This window comes from Schistocerca nitens, chromosome 5 (assembly GCF_023898315.1).
Source record: "Schistocerca nitens isolate TAMUIC-IGC-003100 chromosome 5, iqSchNite1.1, whole genome shotgun sequence".
Classification (NCBI taxonomy): Eukaryota; Metazoa; Arthropoda; class Insecta; order Orthoptera; family Acrididae; genus Schistocerca; species Schistocerca nitens.
In genome coordinates this window covers 94,323,311-94,350,487 of record NC_064618.1, presented here as the reverse complement: position 1 = coordinate 94,350,487, position 27,177 = coordinate 94,323,311, and the positions used below count along the sequence as shown (strand labels likewise).

Below are 27,177 nucleotides of genomic sequence, written 5' to 3'. Positions count from 1 at the left end.
ACAGTTCAGTATGTACTTAACAACATATTACAATGTAATAAGTGTCATACTCATCAGATCTTGTGGGACTCCCACAGTCAAAAGGCTGCATTTTGAATACGACATGTACTAATGTCAGATAGTTTTATTTTCTGACAGAATGTAACTTTGCAGTGTTACTTGAAAATGGCCACAAGGCCGAAATTGCAATAGTAACAATAAATATTTTATACAGCCAACGGTGACTATAATGTCTTTTAAGAAATATTCCCTAGGTGTTACAGAGGTCTTGGATGGTCTGTCTTCAGTCTTTCAGAATCAGATCCCTCACTGTCTGAGTATTTTATAGTGCGATGCAATTTGCTGGCTGACCAGAATTGTTGTCACTATCAATTGGTGTACGCCAATTTTTGAAATACTTATACCGGTCATAAATCTGTGACTGGCATAAAGTGTTGTCACCAAAAGTTTTCTCCACTTTTTTGTGCATTTCTGCAGTGGTTTTCCCCAGGTTTTAAACCAAACTGTATGCAGACACATTACTCTTTTGGGTCAGTCGTTCCAAAACTGCAAACTCATAGAAACATTACAAACACTAACAATGTATCAAACCATTCAGCTCACCACTACACTCTACACTGGTGTATGGAGAGACACCTAGTGGTATTTCAGTTAACTTGTGACCATTTACGCATAAAATTCAAATACTTCAATCTTTTATATACCACCTCGTATCTGAGGGTTAAGAAGCTCTGAAACTATGGTTTAATACTATTCTTTTGTTCAGATACACAGGTCGCTTCAAAAATTGTGCATCTGCTTTGAACCGACACAGAACATTTTATCATGTTTCATTCCACAGGGGAACAGTTGTGATCAGCAATGGTAGTAACTAGTTGAAGAAGAATGGGTAGCTTTGAGAGATGAAATAGTAAAGGTAGCAGAGGATCAAGTAGGTAAATAGATGAGGGCTAATAGAAATCCTTGGGTAACAGAAGAGATATTGAATTTAATCGATGAAAGGAGAAAATATAAAAATGCAGTAAATGAAGCAGGCAAAAAGGAATACAAACGTCTCAAAAATGAGAAGTGCAAAATGGCTAAGCAGGGATGGCTATAGGACAAATGTAAGGATGTAGAGGCTTATCTCACGAGGGGTAAGATAGATACTGCCTACAGGAACATTAAAGAGACCTTTGGAGAAAAGAGAACCTCTTGCATGAATATCAAGAGCTCAGATTGGAAACCCAGTTCTAAGCAAAGAAGGGAAAGCAGAAAGGTGGAAGGAGTATATAGAGGGTCTATACAGGGGCGATGTTCTTGTGGACAATATTATGGAAATGGAAGAGGAGGTAGATGAAGATGAAATGGGAGATATGATACTGCGTGAAGATTTTGACAGAGCACTGAAAGACCTAAGTCGAAACAAGGCCCCAGGAGTAGACAACATTCCATTAGAACTACTGACAGCCTTGGGAGAGCCAGTCCTGACAAAACTCTACCATCTGGTGAGCAAGATGTATGAGACAGGCAAAATTCTCTGACTTCAAGAAGAATATAATGATTCCAATCCCAAAGAAAGCAGGTGTTGACAGATGTGAAAATTACCAAACTATCAGTTTAATAAGTCACAGCAGCATAGTACTAACATGAATTCTTTACAGACGAATGGAAAAACTGGTAGAAGCCGACCTCGTGGAAGATCAGTTTGGATTCCGTAGAAATGTTGGAACACGTGAGGCAATACTGACCCTACGACTTATTTTAGAAGAAAGATTAAGGAAAGGCAAACATACGTTTCTAATATTTGTAGACTTAGAGAAAGCTTTTGACAATGTTGACTGGAACACTCTCTTTCAAATTCTGAAGGTGGCAGGGGTAAAATACAGGGAGCGAAAGGCTGTTTACAATTTGTACAGAAAGCAGGTGGCAGTTATAAGAGTCGAGGGACATGAAAGGGAACCGGTGGTTGGGAAGGGAGTGAGACAGGGTTGTAGCCTCTCCCCGATGCTATTCAATCTGTATATTGAGCAAGCAGTAATGGAAAAAAAAGAAAAATTCGGAGTAGGAATTAAAATCCATGGAGAAGAAATAAAAACTTTGAGGTTCGCCGATGACATTATAATTCTGTCAGAGACAGCAAAGGAGTTGCAAGAGCAGTTGAAGGGAATGGATAGTGTCTTGAAAGGAGGATATAAGATGAACATCAACAAAAGCAAAAGAAGGATAATGGAATGTAGTCGAATTAAGTCGGGTGATGCTGAGGGAATTAGATTAGGAAATGAGACACTTAAAGTAGTAAAGGAGTTTTGCTGTTTGGGGAGCAAAATAACTGATGATGGTCGAAGTAGAGAGGATATAAAATGTAGACTGACAATGGCAAGGAAAGTGTTTATGAAGAAATGAAATTTGTTAACATCGAGTACAGATTTAAGTGTCAGGAAGTCACTTCTGAAAGTATTTGTATGTAGTGTAGCCATTTATGGAAGTGAAACATGGACAATAAATAGTTTAGACAAGAAGAGAATAGAAGCTTTCGAAATGTGGTGCTACAGAAGAATCCTGAAGATTAGATGGGTAGGTCACATAACTAATGAGGAGGTATTGAATAGAATTGGGGAGAAGAGAAGTTTGAGCACAACATGACTAGAAGAAGGGATCGGTTGGTAGGACATGTTCTGAGGCATCAAGGGATCACCAATTTAGTACTGAAGGGCAGCATGGAGGGTAAAAATCGTAGAGGGAGACCAAGAGATGAATACACTAAGCAGATTCAGAAGGATGTAGGCTGCAGTAGGTACTGGGAGATGAAGAAGCTTGCACAGGATACAGTAGCATGGAGAGCTGCATCAAACCAGTCTCAGGACTGAAGACCACAACAACAACAACAACAACAACAATGTCATCAGAAGATCAAAACCAATTGCAAGATGATTTAGATAAGATATCTGTACTGTGAAAAAATTAGTAATTGACCCTCAATAACAAAAAGTGTAAAGTCATACACATGAGTGCTAAAAGGAATTTGTTAAATTTTGGTAACATGATAAATCAATCAAATCTGAAGGCCATAAATTCTACTACATACCTACGAATTACAATTGAGAACAACTTAGATTGGAAAGAGCACATAGAAAATGTTGTGGGGTAAGCAAACCAAAGACTGTGATTTACTGACAGAACACACAGAAGATGCAACAGATCTACTAAGACCATATAGTGGAGATGCTGAGTCGCAGATAGTCACAACAAAAGGCTATCACAAAATAAACTTTCAGCCAACAAGATTTCAAAAATAGATCTCTCTCTCTCTCTCTCTCACACACACACACACACACACACGCACACACGCACACACACACACACAACTCACACACACATGACCACAGCCTCTGGCAGTTGAAGCCAGACTACGAGCGGCTGCAGCAGCGCGTGATGGGAGAAGCAACTGGGTAGGGATAAGGAGGAGGCTGGGGGTGGGGAGGGGGAGGTATAGCAGGGTAGGAGTGGTTGTCAGTGAAGTCCTGCTGGGGAGCATGCAGAGACAAGGTGGAGAGAGGGTAGGCCAGCCAAGTGCAGTCGGGAGATTTGATGGAGGGCAGGGGAGATGGGGGTAGAGGAAAAAACAAGGAATAAAAAGCCTGGGTGCATTGGTGGAACAGAGGGTTGTGTAGTGCTGGAATGGGAACTGGGAAGGAGCTAAATGAGTGAGGACAATGACTAATGAAGATTGACGTGTTGGTGGAAAGGATCCATACAGCACAGACTGTGAAGCAATCATTGAAATGAAGAATGTCGTGTTGGATGGTGTTCTCAGCAACAGGATGGTGCAGTTGTTTCTTGGCAACAGTTTGTCAGTGGCCATTCATGCAGACAGACAGCTTGTTGGTTGTCATGCCCATGAAGAATGAAGCACAGTGGCTGCAACTTAGCTTGTAGATCACATGACTGGTTTCACAGGTACCCCTACCTTTGATGGGATAGGTGATGTTTGTGACTGGACTGGGGTAGGTAGTGGTGGGAGGATGTATGGGACAGGTCTTTTATCTAGGTCTATTACAGCGATAACACATACTGAAACCCTTGCCCTCCAGGAACTACAGTAACATGCACAATGCCATCTCAATAAACTCTCTACCCTGCTCACTTCCTACTTCTTTATTGGAGTACCACTGTCCACCACATATATGACAACCTCGAAACCTCCCCCACATCCCCTCATAGCTGACGAACCCTGTCTCGCAGACCTACTACATTTACTCCACCATCCAAAACTCCCTCTCACTACCACACAGAATCCAGAACCTAAACAGACATGAAACACCGTTGTGAACCTTCCTTCAAAACCCTTAGGCCCACAGAAATATCAGTCCCTTCCAAATGCCTGACGTTTTGCTCCACTCTGAAATTCAGTCATGCAGGACTTGTTAAAGTTCTTCTCTCCTTCTCCCAGTCACTACAGTGGAAACACTTTTCACCACCAATCCTACCAATCAGACTCAACCAAAGACCAATGTTGAACCGTGCTTGACTCAGTTCACTCCTCCATCCAACTGTGATCCACCCCTACGGCCCCAAATCACCCCCTGTTAACTTTCCAGAATGTCTTAAGCTCGAACCTTGCCTCACCATCATTCCACAAGTCCCTCAACATCCAAACTAACCTTACATCCACAGAAAGAACTGCAGTCCACCAACTAAAACCTGATCCCGACCTTATGACACAACCTGCAGTCAAAGGCTCCACCACTGTTGTTTGACAGTCAAGGATTACCTGGCAGAAGGACTCTGTTAGCTGTCAGATAGCCACAGTGACCCCATTCCAGAAATCCAGCAGCATCTCCAGTCTCTCCCCGAATCCTTAGGCCCATCCCAGAATCTCTCCCTAGAATCCATCTCTCTGCTCACCCCTACCACTCCCCACACTTCTACTTTCTACATGCTTCCTAAAGCCCACAAACCCAACCACTCATAATGGCCAGCCATTGTGCCCACACTGAAAGAATATCCACTCTCGTAGACCAACACCTTCAACCTATTAACCACAACCTACCCTTCTATATAAAAGATGCAAACCATTTCCTCCACCGACTCTCCACAGTTCCTGTTTCTTTACCACGTGTTGCCCTGCTCATCACTGTTGATGCCACCTCCCATTGCACTAACATCCCTAATGCCCTTTGCCTGATTGTTATTGAACATTACCTTTCTCAGCACCCAACGTGTTCCAAACCAACAACCTGCTTCCTGTTCTCCATGACCAACTATACCCTCACCCACAATTGTTTCTCCTTCGAAGGCATTACCTACAAACAAATCTGGGGTATGGCTATGGCCAGCCACATGGCATCATCCTAAGCCAAACTATTCATGGGCCAACTTGAGGAATCCTTCCTAAACACCCAGAATTCTAAACTCCTAAACTGGTTCAGATTTATTGATGACATCTTCATGATTTGGATTGAGGGTGAGGACACCCTATCCAGAACCTTTACACCTTTTCCCCCATTTGCATCAGCTGGTCCTACTCAACCGAACAGGCCACCTTACTAGATGTTGACATCCACCTCAAAATAGGCTACATCAGTAACTCTGTCCATATCAAACCTACTAACCACCAGCAATACTTCCACTTCAACAGCTCCCACCAGTTCCATATCAAGAAGGTCCTTTAATATAGCCTAGCCACCCTGAGGCCTTTACAGGATGTAATTACCCTGACAACCTCGTACAAAAGCAAATTTCCCATGCCTTATCTTTCCAGTTGGCAACCATACCCAAAATCCCACCGTCCAGCCACAGAGATGCATTCCTCTCATAACTCAGTACCATCCAGGACTGGAGCTACTGAATTACATTCTCTGCCAGGGTTTCAATTACCTCTCATCATGCTCAAAATGAGAAATGTCCTGTCCACGACCCTTCCCACCCCTCCCACACTGGTATTCTGCCATCCACCAAACCTACACAATATACTCGTTCATCCCTACACAACCCCTGCTCCAAATTCCTTGCTTCATGGCTCATCACTGTAATAGACCTAGATGCAAGACCTGTCTCATACATCCTCCCACCAACACCTGCTCCAGTCCTGTCACATATGTCACCTACCCTATCAAAGGCAGAGCTACCTGTAAACCAGTCATGAGATCTACAAGCTAAGCTGCAATTGCTGTGCTGCATTCTACATGGCCATGACAACCAACAAGCTGTCTCTTTGCATGAATGGCCACCGACAAACTGTGGCCAAGAAACAAGTGGACCACCCTGTTGCTGAGAACATCGCCCACTATGACATTCTTCATTTCAGTAACTGCTTTACAACCTGTGCTATAAGGATCCTTACCACCAACACCAGCTTTTCTGAACTGCACAGGTGGGAACTCTACCTGCAATATACCCCACATTCCCATAACCCTCCTGACCTCAACCTTCATTAGTTATTGTCCTCACCCATCTAGCCCTTCCCTGTTCCTATTCCAGCACTCTATACCACTAATGCACACAGTCTTTTTACTTCTCTCCTTTTTATTTACACCCATTCCTCCGCCCTCTGTCTAACCACCCAACTGTGCCCAGCTGCCCTACCCTCTCTACACCTCATCCCTGCATGCTCCCAGCAGCACTTCACCATCACCCACTCCTACCCTGGTATCCTTCTCCCTCCCCACCCCAGCCTCCTCCTTACCCCCACCCAGTTGGCTCTCCTGTCGTGTGCTACTGCTCCTCATAGTCTGCCTTCACCTCCCAGAGACAGTGGTCATTTGTATGTGAGGTGTTTGCATGAGTGATTGTGTGTGTGTGTGGGGGGGGGGTCCATTTTTTACAAAGGCCTTGTTGGCTGAAAAATTATTTTGTAACTGTTTTTTTTGTGCCTATCTGTGACTCATCATCTCCACTAAATGGTGTGTAGTAACTATCCTTTTCATAATATTGTTACATTCCATCCTGGATTTTCCACTGTAAGATCTACTACAGAGATTGCCTACACTGTGCTTGTCCATCCTCTTTTGTAGTACTGATGTGCAGTGTGGGATCTTACCAGAAAGGATTAATAGAGTGCATTAAGAAAGTCTAAAGATGAGCAGCATGTTTTGTATTATCAAGAAATAGGGGAGAAAGTGTCACAGACATGATACAGTATTTGGGGTGGACATCATTAAAACAAAGGCATTTCTTCTTGTGGCAGGATCTTCTCAAAAATTTCAATCACTAACTTCTTTCTCTGAATGCAAAAATATTTTGTTGATGCTGACCAACACATTGGAAGAAATGGTCATCATAATAAAATAATGGAAATCAGAGGTTGTGTGAAAAGATATAGATGTTAATTTTTTCTGCACTGCTTGAGAGAGGAATAACAGCAAATTATTGTGAAGGTGGTTTTATGAAACCTCTGCCAAGCACTTAAGTGTGATTCACAGAGTATCAATATTATGAAAGTGGAGATGCTGAGTCGCAGATAGGCACAACAAAAAGACTCTCAAAATTAAAGCTTTCAGCCATTGGCCTTCATCAATAATAGACCCACATGTGTGCGGGCACACACACACACACACACACACACAACTCACACGCATGACTGCAGTCTCAGGCAAGTGAAACCACTGGTTCCAGTTGTCTGAGACTGCAGTCATGTGTTTGAGTTGCATTTGCATGAGTGTGTGTGTGTGTGTATGTGCACGTATGTGTGTCTATTACTGACGAAGGCCAATGGCTGAAAGCTTTCATTGTGAGAGACTTTTTGTTGTGCCTACCTGAAACTCAGCATCTCTGCTATATGGCGAGTAGCAACTTTCCTTCTCATTATATTGTTACATTCCATCCTGGATTTTCCATTGTTTGATTCACAGAGTATCTCTGTATATGTAACTACAGACAGCATAAGATCATTATCCACAGTGTTGAGAATGGCTATGTTGTGGGGTCTGAGTGGGGCACAATCAAATTGGGAGTGTGCTGGTATCAGTGTTGGGGCCAGGGGCCACTACTGTTCCTTATTTATGTAAATGATGTGCCCTCTAGTATTACAGGTGATTCTAAAATATTTCTGTTTGCTGATAACACTAGCTCCCCATTTCCTAAATCCCACCAGTTGTTTTTTCTTCACCTCTCTTCCGCCCCCTTGTGCCCTTTTGACAGAAGGAGCAGCCACAGCTCTGAAAGCTTGCAAAGTTCCTTTGCCTTTCTATGTGTGTGTTCTCCTGCTGTTGCTTAGTGAGTAGAGTTTTTTGTCTATCCAGTTACATTATATTTTCAAAAACTAATGACTGATTATTTTTGTTGATGAAATAAAAGGTTTGATAATTATGAGACATATTTTTCTCCTGGAACTTCAGATCAAATCAAAGACCCACAACTGTTCAGATGGCCATTTCCAGACCTGATGCAGAAGAATGGAGACACGCTATGAACAAAGAGATAAAAGATTTTGAAGACAACAGTGCTTGGTAAATCACAAATTTTCCAGAAAGTAGCGGTGTTGTGCAGTGTAAGTGGTGTTCAAGATAGGAATCAGCAGTGAAGGTAAAGTGTAGCATTGTGCTAAGTTGTGGTAAAACTCAGAAACCAGACTCCTGGGAGTGATTATGATGAAACCATAGTAAGGTGTTCTACACTTATAATTCTAATGGCTATATCTGTTGAACTATATTTAAACATCAAACATATTCATGTGAAGGTGGCTTTTTTAAATTGCATTCTCAAAGAGAAAACTTTATCAAAGCAACCTGAAGGGTGTGATCTTTATAATAATAAAGTTTTGAAGTTAAAAAGGGGTATGGGTTAAAACGATCATCCAGAGTGTGGAATAAAAGGGTAAATGATGTTTTTAACTGTTTTGGGTACAAAACGTATAGACTAGTACCTTGCTCATTAATAAAACACAAAGACAAAAGCTTAGTTTGCTACAATCTTATATGTTGATGAATTCTACACTTTTTCAAATGATGCCTGTGAGAGTGAATTCTTGAAAAATTAAGCTTGGTGTGAAGCAAAGGGCTTAGGAATAGCTAAAACCTGTTTAGCGATGGAAATTAAATATGATAAGATTAGTGAAGTATTAGCTTGAAATCAGGAGAAGTAAACTGATCAGCTATTGGAAAGGTTCAGTATGACAAATTGTAAAATTGCAAAAACTACTATTGGATCTATAATTGATTTTCTGATTTGAAAAGAAAATAAGACTGATGATTTCCTTTATAAAGCCCTAATGAAAAGCTAGATGTATTTGTCAGTACTCATAAAACCAGATATTTGTTTCCATGTGCATTATTTTAGCCAGTTTAATAATTCATATTATGATAAAAATTGGAAATGTGCTAAGACATTTTGATATATTTGAAGGAAACTAAGACTTATTTTCTATAATTTACAAAAGCTGATTTAGCATTCTGTGGTTTTGTACCTGCAGACTGGGCAAATTGTTCTTTAGATAGAAAATCATGTGCTGCTTTTATTCCTAAGTTTTGTGACACTGTAGTTTTATGCAAAGTGCTAAGCAGGCAACTATTGCTCTTTCTAACACAAAGGCTGGGTATATGGTTCTTTCTGAGGCTTGTCGAGACTCATTTATTGAAGAAGCTTTTGCGTGAACTGATGAGCTATAATAAGCATACAACTTTATTTATAACCGGAGTGCATTAAATTTTCCTGTCAATCCACCAAAGCATAAAAGATCAAACCATTCCGATAATGTTCGTGTCATTAGTACATGGGAAGCTATATCCAACAAAACTGTAAAAATACTTTATTTACAGACAAATGATATGCCAGTAGTAGAAAGGATTGAGGAAAAAGAAAAACATTATGAATTTGTGGACTAAATGGGTCTAGGTATTTTTAAGATGATTATTTAAATGTTTTGAAGTGGGAGTGTGTTAAGCTTTACCAAAGAATTTAAATAAGTATCTGTGGTCTCACTGTACATATTGTGAGCCACTATTTTTTGTATGTTCTCTTTCATTTAATATGGTTGTTTTTATCTTTGCTTTTGATATGTATGAAACTTTTGGTGTACATTGTGCAATGCAGTAAAATGTGTGAATCCTTCTTCACATGACTTCTAATAAAGTGTTAAGTGATATGTCAATCAGTCTTCCCAATACAACAAAATAGTGACAGAATCATTAACATGCAACAGACACCTCAGCAAAGGTTATGCCCCACACAGAAGTCAAATCAATTGGCAAAAAAGAAAGACACTTTATCTGTATTATTGTCCATTGAAGAATTTGAATTAAGTATGCTATCTATGTAGTTGACATTTTCTGGAAGCTATACAGAAGCTCATACACAGAAAATTATTCATAAAATACTTTCACTATTGAATAATTATCAATTCATAACTTATTTAGAATCAACAATGATTTTCATAATGAAGTAATGATTTCCAAGTTATTAACAAGAGGAAAAGTCATTAAATGCATGAAGAGCAACATAATGGAAAACATAATGATTTTGTGCCTATATGCTGTCCAGATTTTCTCAACTTTATCAGTGCTGTCCAAAGGCTTCATATGAATACAGGTTTTGATCTGAGAAAGTGTATCTGGAGTAAAAATGTTTCAAGTGTATCAGAAGATGCTGCACTTCTTTCAGCTGCTGCATTTAATCTGCTTGTGAGCTGTTATCAAATGCGAAAGTGCTTAATTAACAACATGCTATGAATTCATTTCAGTGTACCTTCCAACAAATCTGAACTATATAAACATAACTGACGTGCCGACACACTTTACCATTACTTTTGATATCCACACTTAAGTTCTATACTGTCCTCATATCATACCTTAACAAGAAAAACATTAGCCATTAATTAGAGTATGAGGATTAGTTGTAACATAGTTAGATACATAGCACTAGCTAAGAGATCTCAGTAGAACTAAATACTATTATATCATTCTGGGCTTCCAACAACATGAACTGGTTCAAACCTTATGAACTTTTGGCTAAAGACTGCCCAGTCATCTTTAGACAATGGTTGATGTTTACCCTGTAGCTAACAGTATCAGTCTAATGTAGTGATAATGCTGCTTGTGAATGACTGCTGCCTACACAATAATTACACAACTACAGCAGGCCACTGTGTTTATTAAGGGTCATATGTTACAAGGCTTTAAAAGTTGGCAGGCTTTTCATGGAGCCATGGGCAGTAGTAATTCCTGTCTTCCCAAGAACATAATTGGAATTAACCAAATTTAATTAACTGACAAAATAACTGACATAAAAAATTCAGATTCTCTAAATTTCAATCACCTATTCTCCTTTAACGACTGCAAGGTTTTGAACTTTGACAATATAACTATATTACCATAATTTTTTTGAATCAAACAATAACACTCACTAATTAATTCAGCCAATAATTGGGATTTTGAATAATTTACAATCATTACACGGTTATTTCACAATGGATGCCTTGCTTACAAGTATGGGATTTTAGATGAGACATAATAACAATGTTCCCTGTACTTTTGTCGATAACCTGAAATAAGTTATTCATAAGCCAACTCAAAATCAAGTCTTATGAGTCCATATTACGCGATGTCTCTTCACTCATGATGTGCATGATTTCAGAGATCATGCATTCATACAGTTCACATTCTGCTTAGAGAGGCCACCTGGGTCAGCCCCTTGACACACTCTGGTGAGCCACCAAAGAAACAGTATTATTTAAGTGATTCCTAATGAGTGCTGAGCGTATTCTGTTTTTTGTTCAGTCAATGTACCCAGTGCCATTCACAACCTGCATTTTATTTCATCTTACACGTTTCTCTACAAAGCATTATGTTCCATAAATCATGTTTATTCTTGCTATAGCAGACTTGGCAACAAATGAGGGTTACTTTTTCTCTGCATGTTAGCATCAGTGTTAAGTCACCCGATGAATGTCTCAATGGAAGAAACATTCCAACCTATCATTGCTCACCAGCAAGCTGTGGCAGAACAACAGCAGGCTCTCGCCACAGCCCTAAGTCAAGTGGCATCTCCATGTTCATGGCAGGTCACTCTCCCATCTGTGCAATGGTCATCCTTCCCCGGCATACGATTAATGGCTGAAGACTGGGACTCTTATGAGACACAGTTATACCAACATTTCTAGCTTTTTCATGTGAATGATGCAAACCTGTGTAGAGCTTTCTACCTTTCCTGTCTTTCACCGTATATTTATCAATTGTTGTGCCAACTTGTACCTGTGCAAGAACTGGCCAGCTTATGGCGCCGATAGAGAAAGTACGTGTAGGTTCAGCTCCCAGTTATGAAGATAAAAGTAATAGTAATTGTAAATTGTGTATCAGAATAGTTCGTAAAGGAATTCAGTGTAGAACCTGCAAGTACTGGTTTCATGAAAATTGCTGCAAGATCAACTTAAAACTCGTAACTGATGACTATTTGTGGACCTGTGAGCCGTGCATAGCAGCCGCGTGTGAAGTTAAATTTTCAAACATTATCAAAAATAAGGACGAAATAATCAGAATGCTACAAACCGATATTGAAGTGCTATAAGTGAAATACGATGTCCTCCAAGACCGATATACAGCTCTACAAAACAGTAGTGCTTCGACAGTGTGTGTAGATCGGTGTTATGTACATCGTGAAAACGTAACCGTCGACGACGCCACATTTATATACAAGAAAGGAAACCCACAAGTGAATAAAGAAGCCTCAACAGTGGACAAAGTTCAGTGCTTGATAAACAGTGATAATTCAAATAACAAAAACAGTGCATCTAAAATTGTAGTAAACGGCAACACGTGTACACAAAACACGCGTGGTTGCGTAAGAAAAAGTTCCGATCGCGTACGTAAACAAACACAACGGAAAAATAACGTAAAAATATTTGGCGACAGTCATGCTCGCAATATTTCGACATGCATGTCGAACTCTGCTCAAGATGGTTCGTGTATATCAGCAATTGTTAAACCAGGAGCAAAATTCGTGAATGTGGTAGAAGACATACACACAGAATGTGCTAAATTCACGGGAAAAGACTGTGTTGCGATAATCGCAGGAGCAAACGATGTTTATTACAAGGAGGCCAGCACTTTCATTAAAAAGCTACTCGTATTGCTGCAGTTATTACAGCGTACAAACATAATACTAACAACTGTGCCCTGGCAGACTGGTCTTGTGTGAACAGAGAAATTCGCCTAACGAATAGTAAACTGAAACACTTTTGCACTAAGTTTACGAATGTGACACTACTCGATACAGACAGGTATGAGAGACACTGCTTCACAAAGCATGGACTACATCTAAATCAGTTTGGCAAAAATAAACTAGCAGCAGACATTGGAAAAGCTTTTCATGAAATAATAGGCCTAAACAATAACGATCATGAAAGCAGACCAGTCATAGCCCTAACTAATGAGGGAAACTAGTGAGCTGGGCCAACTCTAGCAGGATTTGGTCCAATAACAAAAATCTGCAACAAGTAATTAATACACAAACGAAAGTTCACTCAAACAGCAATACAATTAAAGACAAACAAAAGTTAACAGTGTTTCATCAGAACATAAGAGGCCTATACTGCAAGCTGGATCAGTTCACAGCAAATATAGAAGACACAAAAGGTATAAACAGTGCCCACATTCTGTGTCTAACAGAACACCACATCACTGCTGGTATTGAAGTGGTCCCTATTCCTAACTATGTTTTGGCAACGTCTTATTGCAGGAACTATATGGACAAAGGAGGAGTAGCTGTATATGTCAAAAACAATGTCTTGTTCACGGCAATAGATGTACAAAGATTCTGCTTTGAGCTACATTTTGAAGTATGTGCTATAGAGGTGCCAGACACTGTCTCCAGATTAACAGTTGTGGCAGTTTACAGGGCACCATCTGGTAATTTTAAAGTGTTTGTTAAACAATTAGATACTCTTTTGTTGTACTTAAGTAGAAAAAATAGGGGCATGGTAGTTGTTGGGGATTTTAACATAGATTTCTTGGTTAATTCTCCCTGCAAGGTGGAGTTTGAAAATCTCATGTGCACGTACAACCTTGTTCCCGTGGTTAGCTCGCCCACCAGAACCACAACCTCTTCCAGTACTCTCATTGATAACGTTTTTGTTGATCAGAGTAAAGTCAACCATATTAATACTGAAATGGTTATAAATGGTCTGTCTGACCATGACGGACAACGAGTTACTTTCAACAGCTTGGGAATTCCTCTGAGTGACACCTCACTTAGATGGAAAACAGTAAGGAAAATAAGTGAGGAAGCTATTCAAATGTTCAGATCACGTCTTCAGCATACTGACTGGACACCTGTTTATCTAGCAGAAACTGCTAATTCAAAATACAATTTATTCACAAATGAGATAGCAGGTACCTTTGAAAGTGTATTTCCAAAAAGTCATACAGTGTCCAACCTGCTAGGTCTGCAAAAAAACCATGGCTCACTAAGGGCATCATAGCTCCCTGTCAGAGAAAAAGACAACTCTACATAGCATCAAAGACTTCTAACAACCCTGCTCAGCTAAAACATTATAAACGCTACTGTAGAATTCTTGCCAAAGTAATTAAAAACTCTAAAAGTATGTGTATAGCATCTGAAATTAATAATTCTGAAAATAAAATTAAAACAATCTGGAATGTGATAAAGAGAGAAACAGGGACTGTAAACTACACCAAAGACATAAATATTGTTTTAACTGTTGACAACTCAGAGATAACTAATAGTGAGGAAATTGCTGAAATCTTTAACCAACATTTTTTAACTGTCCCAACACAGATAGGTTGCCATGGTTCTGTAGATAAAGCTGCCTGTATAATGAAAAATAATTTTCCAGAACCTTTCAGTCAAATAAGTGTGCTTCCCATTACTGCCACTGAAATCAAAAAAATCATACAGTCTTTGAAAAATAAACATTCTGCTGGTATCGACGATATTTCAAGCAAACTGTTGAAGGCTTGCTGTAGTGAAGTGACCGAAGTTTTGTCTCACATCTGCAACACATCCATGCAACAAGGAGTGTTTCCAGACAGAATGAAGTACTCTGTTGTCAGGCCCCTGTACAAAGCAGGGGATGCTACAAATGTGTCAAACTATTGCCCTATCTCTCTCTTAACAACATTTTCAAAAGTCCTAGAAAAAGCTCTGTACAACAGGATTGTGGCACACCTTGGTGACCTGAACATCATTAACAGTCAGCAGTTTGGTTTTCAAAAGGGAGTTTCAATAGATAACGCAATTTTCTCATTCACAAATGATGTTCTAGAGTCTATAAACAGCAAGAGGCTGCCAATTGGTGTCTTATGCGACCTATCAAAGGCGTTCGACTGTGTAGATCACCAGATACTCTTCAAGAAGGCCTGTCATTATGGAATTACAGGACCTGTAGGGAACTGGTTAAAATCGTACCTCGAAAATAGGAAGCAGAAGATTATTCTAGATGTTTCAGATAGTGTATCACAATATATAGTGGACTCTGAGTGGGGAATTGTGCAGCATGGAGTGCCACAGGGATCAGTGCTTGGGCCCTTGCTGTTCCTCATATATGTTAATGACCTACCTTTATCCATCAATAAGCAGTGTAAATTTACAATGTTCGCTGATGATACGAGCATTGTGGTGGATAATGTGTCAACTACTGACTTAGAATCCGAGGTCAATGATATCCTTAAAGAAGTTCTGGGTTGGTTTAGTATTAACTCCCTTTCAATAAACCTTAAAAAAACCAATTTTATCCAGTTCCAAACAACCCACAAAAACCCAAAAGAAATAGTTATCACACAGAATGATCAGATTATAAAGCAAGTGTACTTATCAAAATTCCTAGGTGTATACGTGGACAGTAAGCTGAACTGGGAACATCACGTTCTACAAACACTAAAACGGCTGACGTCGGCAACATTTGCTTTACGAATTTTGTCACGCTTCAATGACATTACCATCTCAAAGTCAGCTTACTTTGGCTATTTTCATTCAGTCATGTGTTATGGCATCATCTTCTGGGGCAATACACCTGCCGCAAAGAAAATCCTCACAGCACAAAAAAGAGCAATAAGAATCATTTGTGGTGTACCCCCACGAACCTCATGTCGAAATCTTTTTAAACGACTTGAAATACTGACAGCAACATCCCAGTACATATATTCATTGATGTGCTTCATAATAAATAACCCCACTCTGTATGAAACGAATTGCCTATATCATGAACATAACACCAGAAGAAAAGAGGATTTCCACTGTGAGTTAAAGAACTTGACACTTATTCAGAAAGGGGTAAAGTACACTGGAACGAAAATTTTCAATTCCCTACCCAACAGCATCAGAAGTATAAGGAGTAGTACATCAGTATTTAAACGTAGCTTGAAAAATTATTTACTTGAGACCTCACTTTATTCACTAGAGGAATTCTTTCAGAGAAATAAGTAAAATCCAGATTGGAAAGATGTTTTTAAATTTTTTGACACTGTTTACTGTTAAACTAATGTAATAATGCCCTAATGTAAAAATTCCTCTTTTTCTCATTTCCATTTTTGGGTCACTTTTAAACCCAAAGTGGGAAGTTTTGATTACTGTTCAAGGTTAAAATAGATGCAATAATGCCCTAAATATGAAACTGCTATCTTCACATTTATGTTGACTAGTTTTTAAGCTAATAAGCATGACTTTTGTGCACTGTTATTAATACTATAACAATGTCTTTATTCTATGTATTTTATTATGTACATTGACACGTTCCACGTCTGAGTGACTTGCTCACATGTACAGATCTATGGAACAAGTATATAAATAAATAAAATAAATAAAATATCATTTGATGAAATGTGCAAGCTTCTCTCAACCTATTACTGTGACAGAATGCATGTGACTAATGTGATGCATGTATTGGAAGTTGCTCAGTCAACCCCTGTTAGGCACACTGTAGGTGTTCAGGATGTCAAGGAAGCGATTGCAGCAGTACAACCTTCAACTCAGCATCACAGGGGCTTCCAGTTTTCAGGCCCACATTACCGTGAAAGAGTCTTCCCACTTTGGTTTTTTTTGGCACAACAGGTGCCTGTCACATTGTGCAACTCTGTCAAGGCTGAATAGACTGACATCGCTTGATTTCATTTGGCCTGTTTCTTCCAATGAATGGGCTACACCACTGGTCATTGTTAAGAAGCTGACAGGTAAACTTCACCTCTGAGGGGACTTCAGTGACACAATTAATGCATAGTTCATGACAGATATTCTTTTTGCCCCACCCTGATGAGTTACTCGCAAAATTGTGAGGTGGCCACTACTTTTACAAGAGTGATTTGTCAGAAGCATACCTCCAGCTCCCTTTGGATGTCGACACTAGATGCCTTCTTGTTGTCAATACAACTTTCTGCCTGTGCCAATATCAATGCTTGCCTTTTGGTGTCACTAGCATGCCCACAATTTTTCAGCATTTTTTAGAACAGTTGATAGCCTCTGTACCTGGCTACATCAATTACCTAGATGATATCATTGTTTTGGGTTCTTTCACCAAAGACCATCTCGACCATCTCGATCATCATTTTCTTTTTTCCAGTCTGCAGGTCTCAAATGCAATCTTGCCAAATCTCAATTTTTTCAGCCATCAGTTGAGTAGTTTCTTGTACAGGGGTCAAGCCATTGCATCATCATGTTGACACAAATGTGGCTTTGCCACAGCCGACCTCCATTAAGGAACTAGGGGAGTTTCTAGCTAAAGTTGTGTACTACTGTATGGTTTTACTGATTGCATCCACTGTTGCTCAACCCCTGCACATACTTTTGCATTATATTGTGCCTTTTTTTGCTCCCCAGCTTGTGACCAAGTATTCATTTTGCTTAAATCTAAGCTTCAATCTGCCTTGTGTCTGGCCACTTTGCAGCTGGGTCAGCATCTCATGTTGACTACAGATGCCACTCAGAATGGTATTGGCATGTTGTTGGTGCACAAATACGTGGACAGGTCTGAATGACTCATTGCTTACGCTTCTAAAACTTCAACTCCTGCTCAGCAGCAGTATTCTCAGATTGAAAAGGGGGCTTTAGCAATTGTGTATGCACTCAAGAAATTTCACGTCTTCTTATATGGCTCTAAGTTCCATTAATCCCAGATCACAAGCTGTTAGTTGCTGTTTTTAACCCTTCAGCTTCTGTTTCTGACAAGGCAGCACATTGTTTGCAGTGGTGGGCTCTCTTCCTCTCCTGTTATCATTATCAGATCCGTTACCAGCTGATGCTGCAACACACCAATGCCTTCCAATCAGGCCAGACCCAGTGTTCGATGAGGATGAGTTGCTTTGTTTCTATTTAGATACTGAGAAGCAGAATACTGTCTATAGTTTTCTGATCACTAGTGCCACAATGGAATTGGCCATTGCCGTGGATGCTGTACTAAGTGGATTCTCTCTTTCGTGCAGCACAGCTGGCCAGAAAAACCTCCAGGCTCTGCCTCAGATCTCTTGCATAATTATGTCTCCCTCCAGCCATACCTTTCTGCATCTGATGGGGTTCTATAGTTAACTGTGAAGGATACTGCTCCCCTGTTGAGATTCTTACTTCCTAATGCCATAATGTACTGTGGCTTCTGCATGTCAGTCATTAGGTGATCACTTACATCACAGATTTGGCTCCTCGCATGTGTGCTGACCGCACACAGATGGGGACATTACATGCCTTATTTATTGCGCTTATGCTCACTGTTTTCAGCAACATGTGGTCATGACAGCATCTTTTTCACCCTGGCCAATGCCACAGCATCTGTGGAAGTGACTACATATCGATTTTGATGGGCTCTTCAGTATTGGCTCGTTGTAGTGGATGACTGTTCCAAATCTTCCCACATGGCGCATTGTTCATCCACATCCACAGTGGCCACTATTTCGGCCCTCTAAGAGATATTTGCAATTGAGGGACTTGTGCATACTGTGATTTATTTTTTGAGAATTTGTATCTTTTTGTCAGGCTACTGGTGTTTATCATCTCACAACTCCTCGATTTCATCCTCAGTCTAATGGTAATACTGAACACGTGGTGCGGATGTTTGAAACTCAGATGCAGAAGAATATATGCGGCAGGTCCCCTGAAGCTGTTTTAGGCTGTTTTTTGAATTTGTACCATTTCATTCCGGTGGGAGACAAGATCCTGGCAGAGTTGATAAATGGATGCCAACCATGGACCCTCCTTCAATATGTAGTAAAATCTAACCTGGCCAAATCTCAAAACACTAAGTAGGTTCGGAAATCACATCATGTTCTTACACTTGTCTTTATATAGCCACCCCTCTCCCAAAATTGGCTGTCTGCAACTGGCCAGCACACAGATATCTCTGTAACAGATTTCATTAGATTTTGTGATAGGCAAACATTCGGATAACAATGTTATGTTAGTTTGACTGAAAGACTGTGCCTACATAGCATGATACTAACATTATATCCCTGAAAGGACATTCTGCTCCCCAACATAATATTCATGACAAATACATTTATAAATAGTCTGAAACTGAGGAATATCTTTGTGTCTTAAAATCTTGGGTGAACTAGTAAAAATGCAGCCTAAAAGTGTTCTTCTAGTTACTGGACCATGTCATTAATGTTGTTCATTTTACTGCAAATTATTTCATGTGCACTGTCACTTTCTTCGTTCTGTCACTGCATATTATGCCACTGTGAAACTTAACAAATACTGTGACTATGATTAATGTTTGGGTGAGTTTTCTCTCTTATGTGTTCACAATGGAAGAGTTGTGCATCCCTTTACTTGTATAAACTGGAAACTGTAAAACTAGAACAGGCCATCAACTATGGTATATTGCAAAAAAGTGAGATAACTGTTTTTTTAAAATTCATTTCTTGTTCAGTCTAATCATTTGATAATATCCTTCATATCATTAGTTTCCTGGATATATTTACAGGACAGCATGACATGAAACTTCAAGTTATCGCAGAACAAGTGCAACGTCAGACTACAGGTAAGCAGGCCATCACAATATGCGTTCCTTACTTTAGCGACCTCGGCTATGGAGGCAGATAGCTTGAAGAAACAGCAATAAATGTAGCATTCCTCATGTTCTGGGGCTCACAGATGGGAAAAGAGTAAAACAACAGAAGTCACTCCACTATCGAAACCAGAGGACCGTGAACCTTGGAGGCATTGTATCTCATTTGAGTAGCTACTCAGTTAGCCTCACATGGCTGAGTGCTCCCCTTTCCAGTCCTCAAACAAGACAAAATCCCTGGTAGTACAAAGAATTCAGCCCATGTCCTACACATGACAGACACACTGACAGCTCAGCTACAGAGGTGGACATGGTTAAAGAAAGACATTGATAAATCAGATTTCAATCCTCCACAATAATCTGTCAACTGCTGAAGCCCGTAATGGGTGATCTTTGTTAAATGCTGTAGTTTGCAGCAGATGAGGAGCAAAAACACTGACTTATACAGGGTTATTCATAAGTAGCTCTGGGGTTTCAAAAGACAACAACATGAAAAGTACAAGACATATAGAAAATAACCGGTAATCAGTGGATGGTACAGCTCTCTAAGTTTTTAGCTCACATTACAGTAACTGCTCAAAGTCATTACAAAAGCAAAAACAAAGCTCATTGTCTCATATAATCAGCATTCAGTTCTCTGCTTGCACTTGTCATCAGTTCTGTCCTTTTTTCCCCCTAAGGTAAGTCTTTCCGCTCCCGGGATTGGAATGACTCCTTACCCTCTCCCTTAAAACCCACATATCCATCTGCACATACACAGACACAAGCAGACATTTGACTTACCAAACGAAAGTGCTGGCAGGTCGATAGACACACAAACACGAACATACACACAAAATTCAAGCTTTCGCAACCAACGGTTGCTTCGTCAGGAAAGAGGGAAGGAGAGGGGAAAATGAAAGGATGTAGGTTTTAAGGGAGAGGGTAAGGAGTCATTCCAATCCCGGGAGCGGAAAGACTTACCTTGGGGGGAAAAAAGGACAGGTATACACTCGCACACACACACATATCCATCCGCACATACACAGACACAAGCAGACATTTGTCCAATGTCTACTTGTGTCCGTGTATGTGTGGATGGATATGTGTGTGTGTGTGCGCGCGAGTGTATACCTGTCCTTTTTTCCCCCTAAGGTAAGTCTTTCCGCTGCCGGGATTGGAATGACTCCTTACCCTCTCCCTTAAAACCCACATCCTTTCATTTTCCCCTCTCCTTCCCTCTTTCCTGACGAAGCAACCGTTGGTTGCGAAAGCTTGAATTTTGTGTGTATGTTTGTGTTTGTTTGTGTGTCTATCGACCTGCCAGCACTTTCGTTTGGTAAGTCACATCATCTTTGTTTTTAGATATAATACTATATTTTGATTGACAAGGCAGCAGTGATAACACGGCAAACAGGAGATGTGGTGTAGTAAGCTGCAATGGCATGTGGGGTAGAAAACCGCAATCTCTATTATTTTGAACCATGTGATATTGCTGGAAGCCCAGAAAATTTTTGAATAAGTGTGGTGCGACAGTGATGAGAGCAGCAGAGTCTGAAGCGGCGACTGACCGTTGGTGGCGACAGGTTGACAGCAGACCCACGCCGCTCCTGTGGGCCAATGCTGGAATGCCGGCGCACGGGCAGGCCACCGCCAGGCGTGCCACCAGGTGACGAGGCGCAGCTAGGTGCCACGCGGATCTTGGGTGGCATCATGAGTGCATTGTCTGACAGCCGTCGGTTGGGGAAGGCGTTATGTACGCGCAGGAAGTTGCTGTCTGGCGACGATGGTGATGCACCAAACCACCAGCCACCTAGCACACCTGAGTCTGCACACAGTACATTTTGCCAAAGTCAGAGGTAGCCAGTTTTATTTATAAGAATTTTTAAAGGGTAGGGGTGGACCTGGAACAGAAAATATCTACATCTATGTCTGTAACCTGTAAACCACTCCGAATTGCATGGTGGAGGGTACATCTCAATATACCAGCTATTAGGACTTTTCCCCAGTCCGTTCATGTATGGAGTGCAGGGACAAGTATTACTTAAATGCCTTTGTGTGTGCTGTAATTAATCTAATATTGTAATCGCAATCCCTATGGGGACAATATTTAGAGGGTTGTAATATATTACTAGATTCATCACTTAAAGTTGGCTCAAAACCTTTCTAAATAGGTTTTCAGAGGATATTTTTTGTCTTTCTTCACAAGTCTGTGAGTTCAGTTCTTTCAGCATCTTCATGACACTCTTCCAACGGTCAAACAAACCTGTGGGCCATTTGTGCTGCTCTTTTTTGTATCCATTCCCTATCCCCTGTTAGTCCTATTTGGTACAGGTCCCACACACTTGAGCAGTATTGTATAATGGGTTGCATAAATGTTTTGTATGCAGTCTCTTTTGTAGACTGATTACATTTCTCTACTATTTTACAAATGAACTGCAGTCAACCACCTGCTTTACCAGTAACTTCTCATACATGATCATTCAGTTTCATAACCCTACAAACTGTTCCACCCAGATATTTGTATGAGTTGAACAATTTATGCAGCTTCTTTCAGACAGTACTCCATTACTGCAACATCTGCAAAAACCCTTAATTACTATTAATATTGTCCATATTGTAATAAATATACAAAATGAACAGCAAGAGTCCCAACACACTTCTCTTGGGCACACCTGAAATTACTTCTACATCTCATCCAATGTAACATGTTGTGTCCTCCATTCACAAATTTTGCTTGATATTCCACAGAATCATACTTTTGGTAATAAGCATAGATGTTGTACTGAGTCAAATGCTTTTCAGAAACCAAAGTATCTACGTGACTGCCTTGATCCATGGCTTTCAGTACATCATGTGAGAAAACTGTGAGTTTGTTTTTGGAATTCATGCTGATTGACTATGAGGAGCTCATTCCATTTGAGCTCAGAATAAGTTCTAAAATTCTACAACAAATTTATGTCAAGGGCCTGCTTTGTGGCACAAAAACGTATGCTTCTTTGCTTTGTGTTACAATAATGCTTGTATCATGAACAGATAGGAGTAATATTCTGCCTCCTGATTAAAAAATAGTGGATCAAACTAGTAAATCATCAACATAATGGTCAAAAAAGACTGGACCAGTGATTGAACACTGCAGAGCTTGCATTGTAATTTCTCTCTGTGTGGATGATGTAGACTTCATCCTTGTATTACTTGGAACAGTATTGTGGAACTGTCTGCATTCTGTTTCTTAAATAAGAACTAAGTGAGGCATATGCGGAATTTCATATTCCTTAAAGAATTTAACTTCTGTAATAGAATATTATGATTAACACAGTCAAATGTCTTTGATAAGTTACAGAAGAGCTGAACTGGTGATATTTTGACATTTAAATATCTTATTACGTGTTTAGTGAATGTATAATGTTTGGGGGGAAACAGTTTCTTGCTAGTGTTATAATCTCTCTGTCTCTCTCTCTCTCCTTTCTTTTTTTTTTTTTTTTATTTTCCTCCACCAGCAGTGTCACTTCGATTCATTTGAATGGACATATTTCTGAGAGTATTTACTCTAGAAGACTGTGATTTATGTTGTTTTGTAGTGGATAGCTTGCTCTGCACAGAGTTTGGTTTAAAGTCTTTTTTAATCTGTTCCAAATTTATCCTCATGAATTCTGATGAAAATTAAGCTGGCAAATACATATTTGAGCTTCATAAACAGTTAAATTCAACTAATTTTGCTGTAGGGCTATGATACTATGAGTCTTAGAAATAAAAAACAACATATTGATATTTTTGTGGTGGATACAAATAGTACAATTTTAATTTACTGCAACTGCTGTTCAAAATTCTTTTTTCTTCAAGTATACGAGATCTTCTTATCAGAAACAGGTGGCACCAACATTTCTTGTGACTCAGCTAGGTAGATGTCTGATTCCTTGAGCCTTCTACAACTAACTACAGTGGACAAAAATTATACATTTCATGTGTTATGTAATAGCTGTTGAGTACTAAATGCACAAAATATTATGTATTTTGATTCAGTGCAAGTGTTATGGAACTGAATCATCTTTGAGAAAAGTTTCATTGTTTAAAAACATTCTGTAAGAATAATATCTACAATCATTTTTAAAGAAATTATTGTATTAGTGAAAATTTTAGAATATAAACATCAAATAACAACCACTCATCTGTCAATAGCATACTGTTACGATGACCACACTAAACAGCATTACAGAACAAGATACAAGCACTGAAAGGGTCTAATGGTCAACTTTTCTATGATTTTCCAATCTCTCTGCTGTACAATTTCATTGAGACCAAGTGAAAGATATGGCTTGACATTATCACTCTGAATCATATAGTTGTTCATGAAATAGAAAGTTAAATCCACAAAATTGTAAAATGATCTGTATAGCTGGCACTGACAATGTTGTTCTTATGAACAGGATCATGATCGAGATAATCTCAATTTGGAATTCTAATACATCGTATGGACTATAAAGCACTCCGTCTTCAGGCCAGGACCATCTGACTGCCGTGGCATCCTCAGTTGAGTATGAGGATAGGAGGGGCGTGTGGTCAGCACACCACTCTCCCAGTCATTACGATGGTTTTCTTTGACCGAAGCCGCTATTATTCGGTCGAGTAGCTCCTCAATTGGTATCATGAGGCTGAGTGCACCCCGAAAAATGGCAACAGCGCATGGCGGCCTGGATGGTCACCCATCCAAGTGCCGGCCACACCCGACAGCGCTTAACTTCAGTGATCTCACGGGAACCAGTGTATCCACTGCAGCAAGGCCATTGCCTGTACGGACTATAACACACACCTTAATTTTTAAGCAATTTTTTTAAAAAATAACATTTTTATTATTGGATTGCAAAACCAGACTAAAAAATTCTTAGTTTATAAAACAAACTGACCTTTACAGTCCCTGAAAATATTCATACTTCTTGTTCTTGTTGTTCTTCTTCCTCTTCATCCTCATCGTTGTCCTATTCATATATAAGATGGTCTTCACTGCCATCGAGAGGGTTACTATGCCACACTTCTTGAAAGATTTAACAATAATGTCTTCTCTTACTCTAGACCATGACAGTTCTATCCATTGACACACTTGTTTGATTGTCGGTTGTTTTAAAGCTCGCTTTGGGATGAATTCATGTTGCATTTCATCCATCATCCATCTGTTCCATTCCTCTCTCATACACACTGTAAATGATTTATTTATTGAGAAATCAAGTGATTGCAATTGTGAAGTAAGTCCTCCCAGAGTAACAGCAAGCTCTGTATTTATGTGTCTCAATTTCTCTTTCACAAAATTTTTCAAAAGACTCCTAAACTGATCTAGCACAAGAAGAGAACTCTTCTTCAATAAAGCACCTTTCCTTCTCCCCCCCCCCCCCCCCCCACTCTGTTAAATCATAATTTCATACCAGCCTCATCCATCCAATCCTTACCATGTACATGAACAACACCACCTGGCGGTATTTCAGAAGGTTTTGGCATTGTTTTGTGCTTGAAAATGATCATTGGATTAAGTTTAGTACTGTCAGTGCCACAAGAGAGGACAACAGTGCAGTGCATTTTTTCATGTACCCTCGTTTTTATAGTTACAGTTTTAGCACCTTTCACGGCAATATTTATGTTACTTGGCACATCATGTCAGAGGAGTTTTGCCCATATTTCCTGTTTGGGTTAGTTCCTCACTGATTTTCTTTTGATGTTGAATAATAAAGCAATGGAAAGATAATATTATCTCATCATACCCTTGTGGCATTTTCTAAGATATTTTGGTTTTGGTTCACGTGGTAAGTGCATGATGCTTCATAAACCTGGAGCACCAATCAACTTTACCCGTAAAGCCTGTTAAGTACTACTGCAGCACTAGCTTGCAAATTGTATTTGAATCATTTTTGTATTAATTCCAATGCCATTTTGACGGTGTCTTTCAATCCATTTCAATACATCAACTTCTAGTTTTGGCCATTTTGTGTTCAGTCCTCTGTTTGCACATTTAATCTTCCATATTTTTTTCAATTCTTCTTTAGCCTGCCAATTGTGAATGGTTTTTCTGTTGGTAGAGGGCTGAAAAGCCATTCAGCTGCTTTGTTTCAATGTTCATCTACATATGCCATTACTTTCAATTTATAGCGTGTATCTTATGAATACCTTTTGTTTTTTTTTTATTATGAAACTAGCTGTTAACAAAGATATTGTTCTGTTAACAATAACACAAATCACTTTCAATTGAAGTTCACTGGCACCGTAGACTGCAATGACATATCATGGGCTAGACAGTGTTCTAGTTCTGTGATGGTTGGGCAAAAGGGAGGCAGTGTTAGCGATGTTGTGAATCCCCCCACAACTTATGTTTGTCACGTCAGTACACTGCTGCTGCCAGTTGAATTCAATGTTTCCAGGTAGAGATGAGTTCCCCGCAGCATCAAATATTTGGCCATTTTTAAAACTGGCAGGAATTTTAAATCAAACAAGTGACATTTTTATATGAATTTTGAATATAAGATGCACCTGAATTTTGGAGGCAATTTTTCAAAGAAGAACGGGCATATTAAAGTCCATAAAACACAGTAATGACTTTATAAGGTTACAGATTTTGTAAAATTTTGCACATGTGTGGTGATCCAGCATGGTACCATACTGGTTTGAAAGTCACATTAGTTCAGGCTCATCAACTTAAGTAATCTGAAATTGTTAGCAGACTGTTTATGAATGGTAGATATAAAAATAACAACGAAGGCAATATGAGGATATGTGTCCACATAATCACTGTGGACAAATATGTCACTCCCCTAAAACAGCTTCACTTTGAAGTATTGTAAATGGTGTAGAACTTTTACCACAAAGTCATGTGACACTTGATGACACAAGTCATAGCTGTAAAATACGTGCCAGTACTGAATTAGCACAGTAATATGGGTTGATGTGGAGACTTGATACAGTGGCAGCTCCTGCCATGTTTCGATGTGTTTACAGGTGCACCATGAATGAAACTACCTGGAAGGGGAAAAAAAAAAAAAAAGCCTAGCACTGAACCAAGATCACTGTTTACCTTTATTAAGAGAACATAAAATACAAACAGTCAAATGATATATATCTCATTTCTATACATTAAACTGAATGTAAAAGAATATCACGTGAGGGGAGATGTTCACTGACTGAACCCTAGAGACAAATTGTATTTCAAGTCACCACTCACTCCAGTCAGTTTACTAAAATCCTTTAATAAATTATCACCCTCAGCTTGGTCCGTGCCTTGGAATTTATTTCAAAAT

At 39.5% G+C, this 27,177-nt stretch overlaps 1 protein-coding gene across 1 annotated transcript in view; it reads right to left on the bottom strand.

Moving 5' to 3' along the window:
- Window positions 1-27,177, bottom strand: part of LOC126260294 (SCY1-like protein 2) — a 963,146-nt gene that overhangs the window by 51,643 nt on the left and 884,326 nt on the right. Inside the window, exon 15 of the mRNA XM_049957618.1 lies at window positions 21,472-21,728. Within this exon, the coding sequence (XP_049813575.1) occupies window positions 21,472-21,728 (257 nt within the window). The remainder of the gene's footprint in view (window positions 1-21,471; window positions 21,729-27,177) is intronic.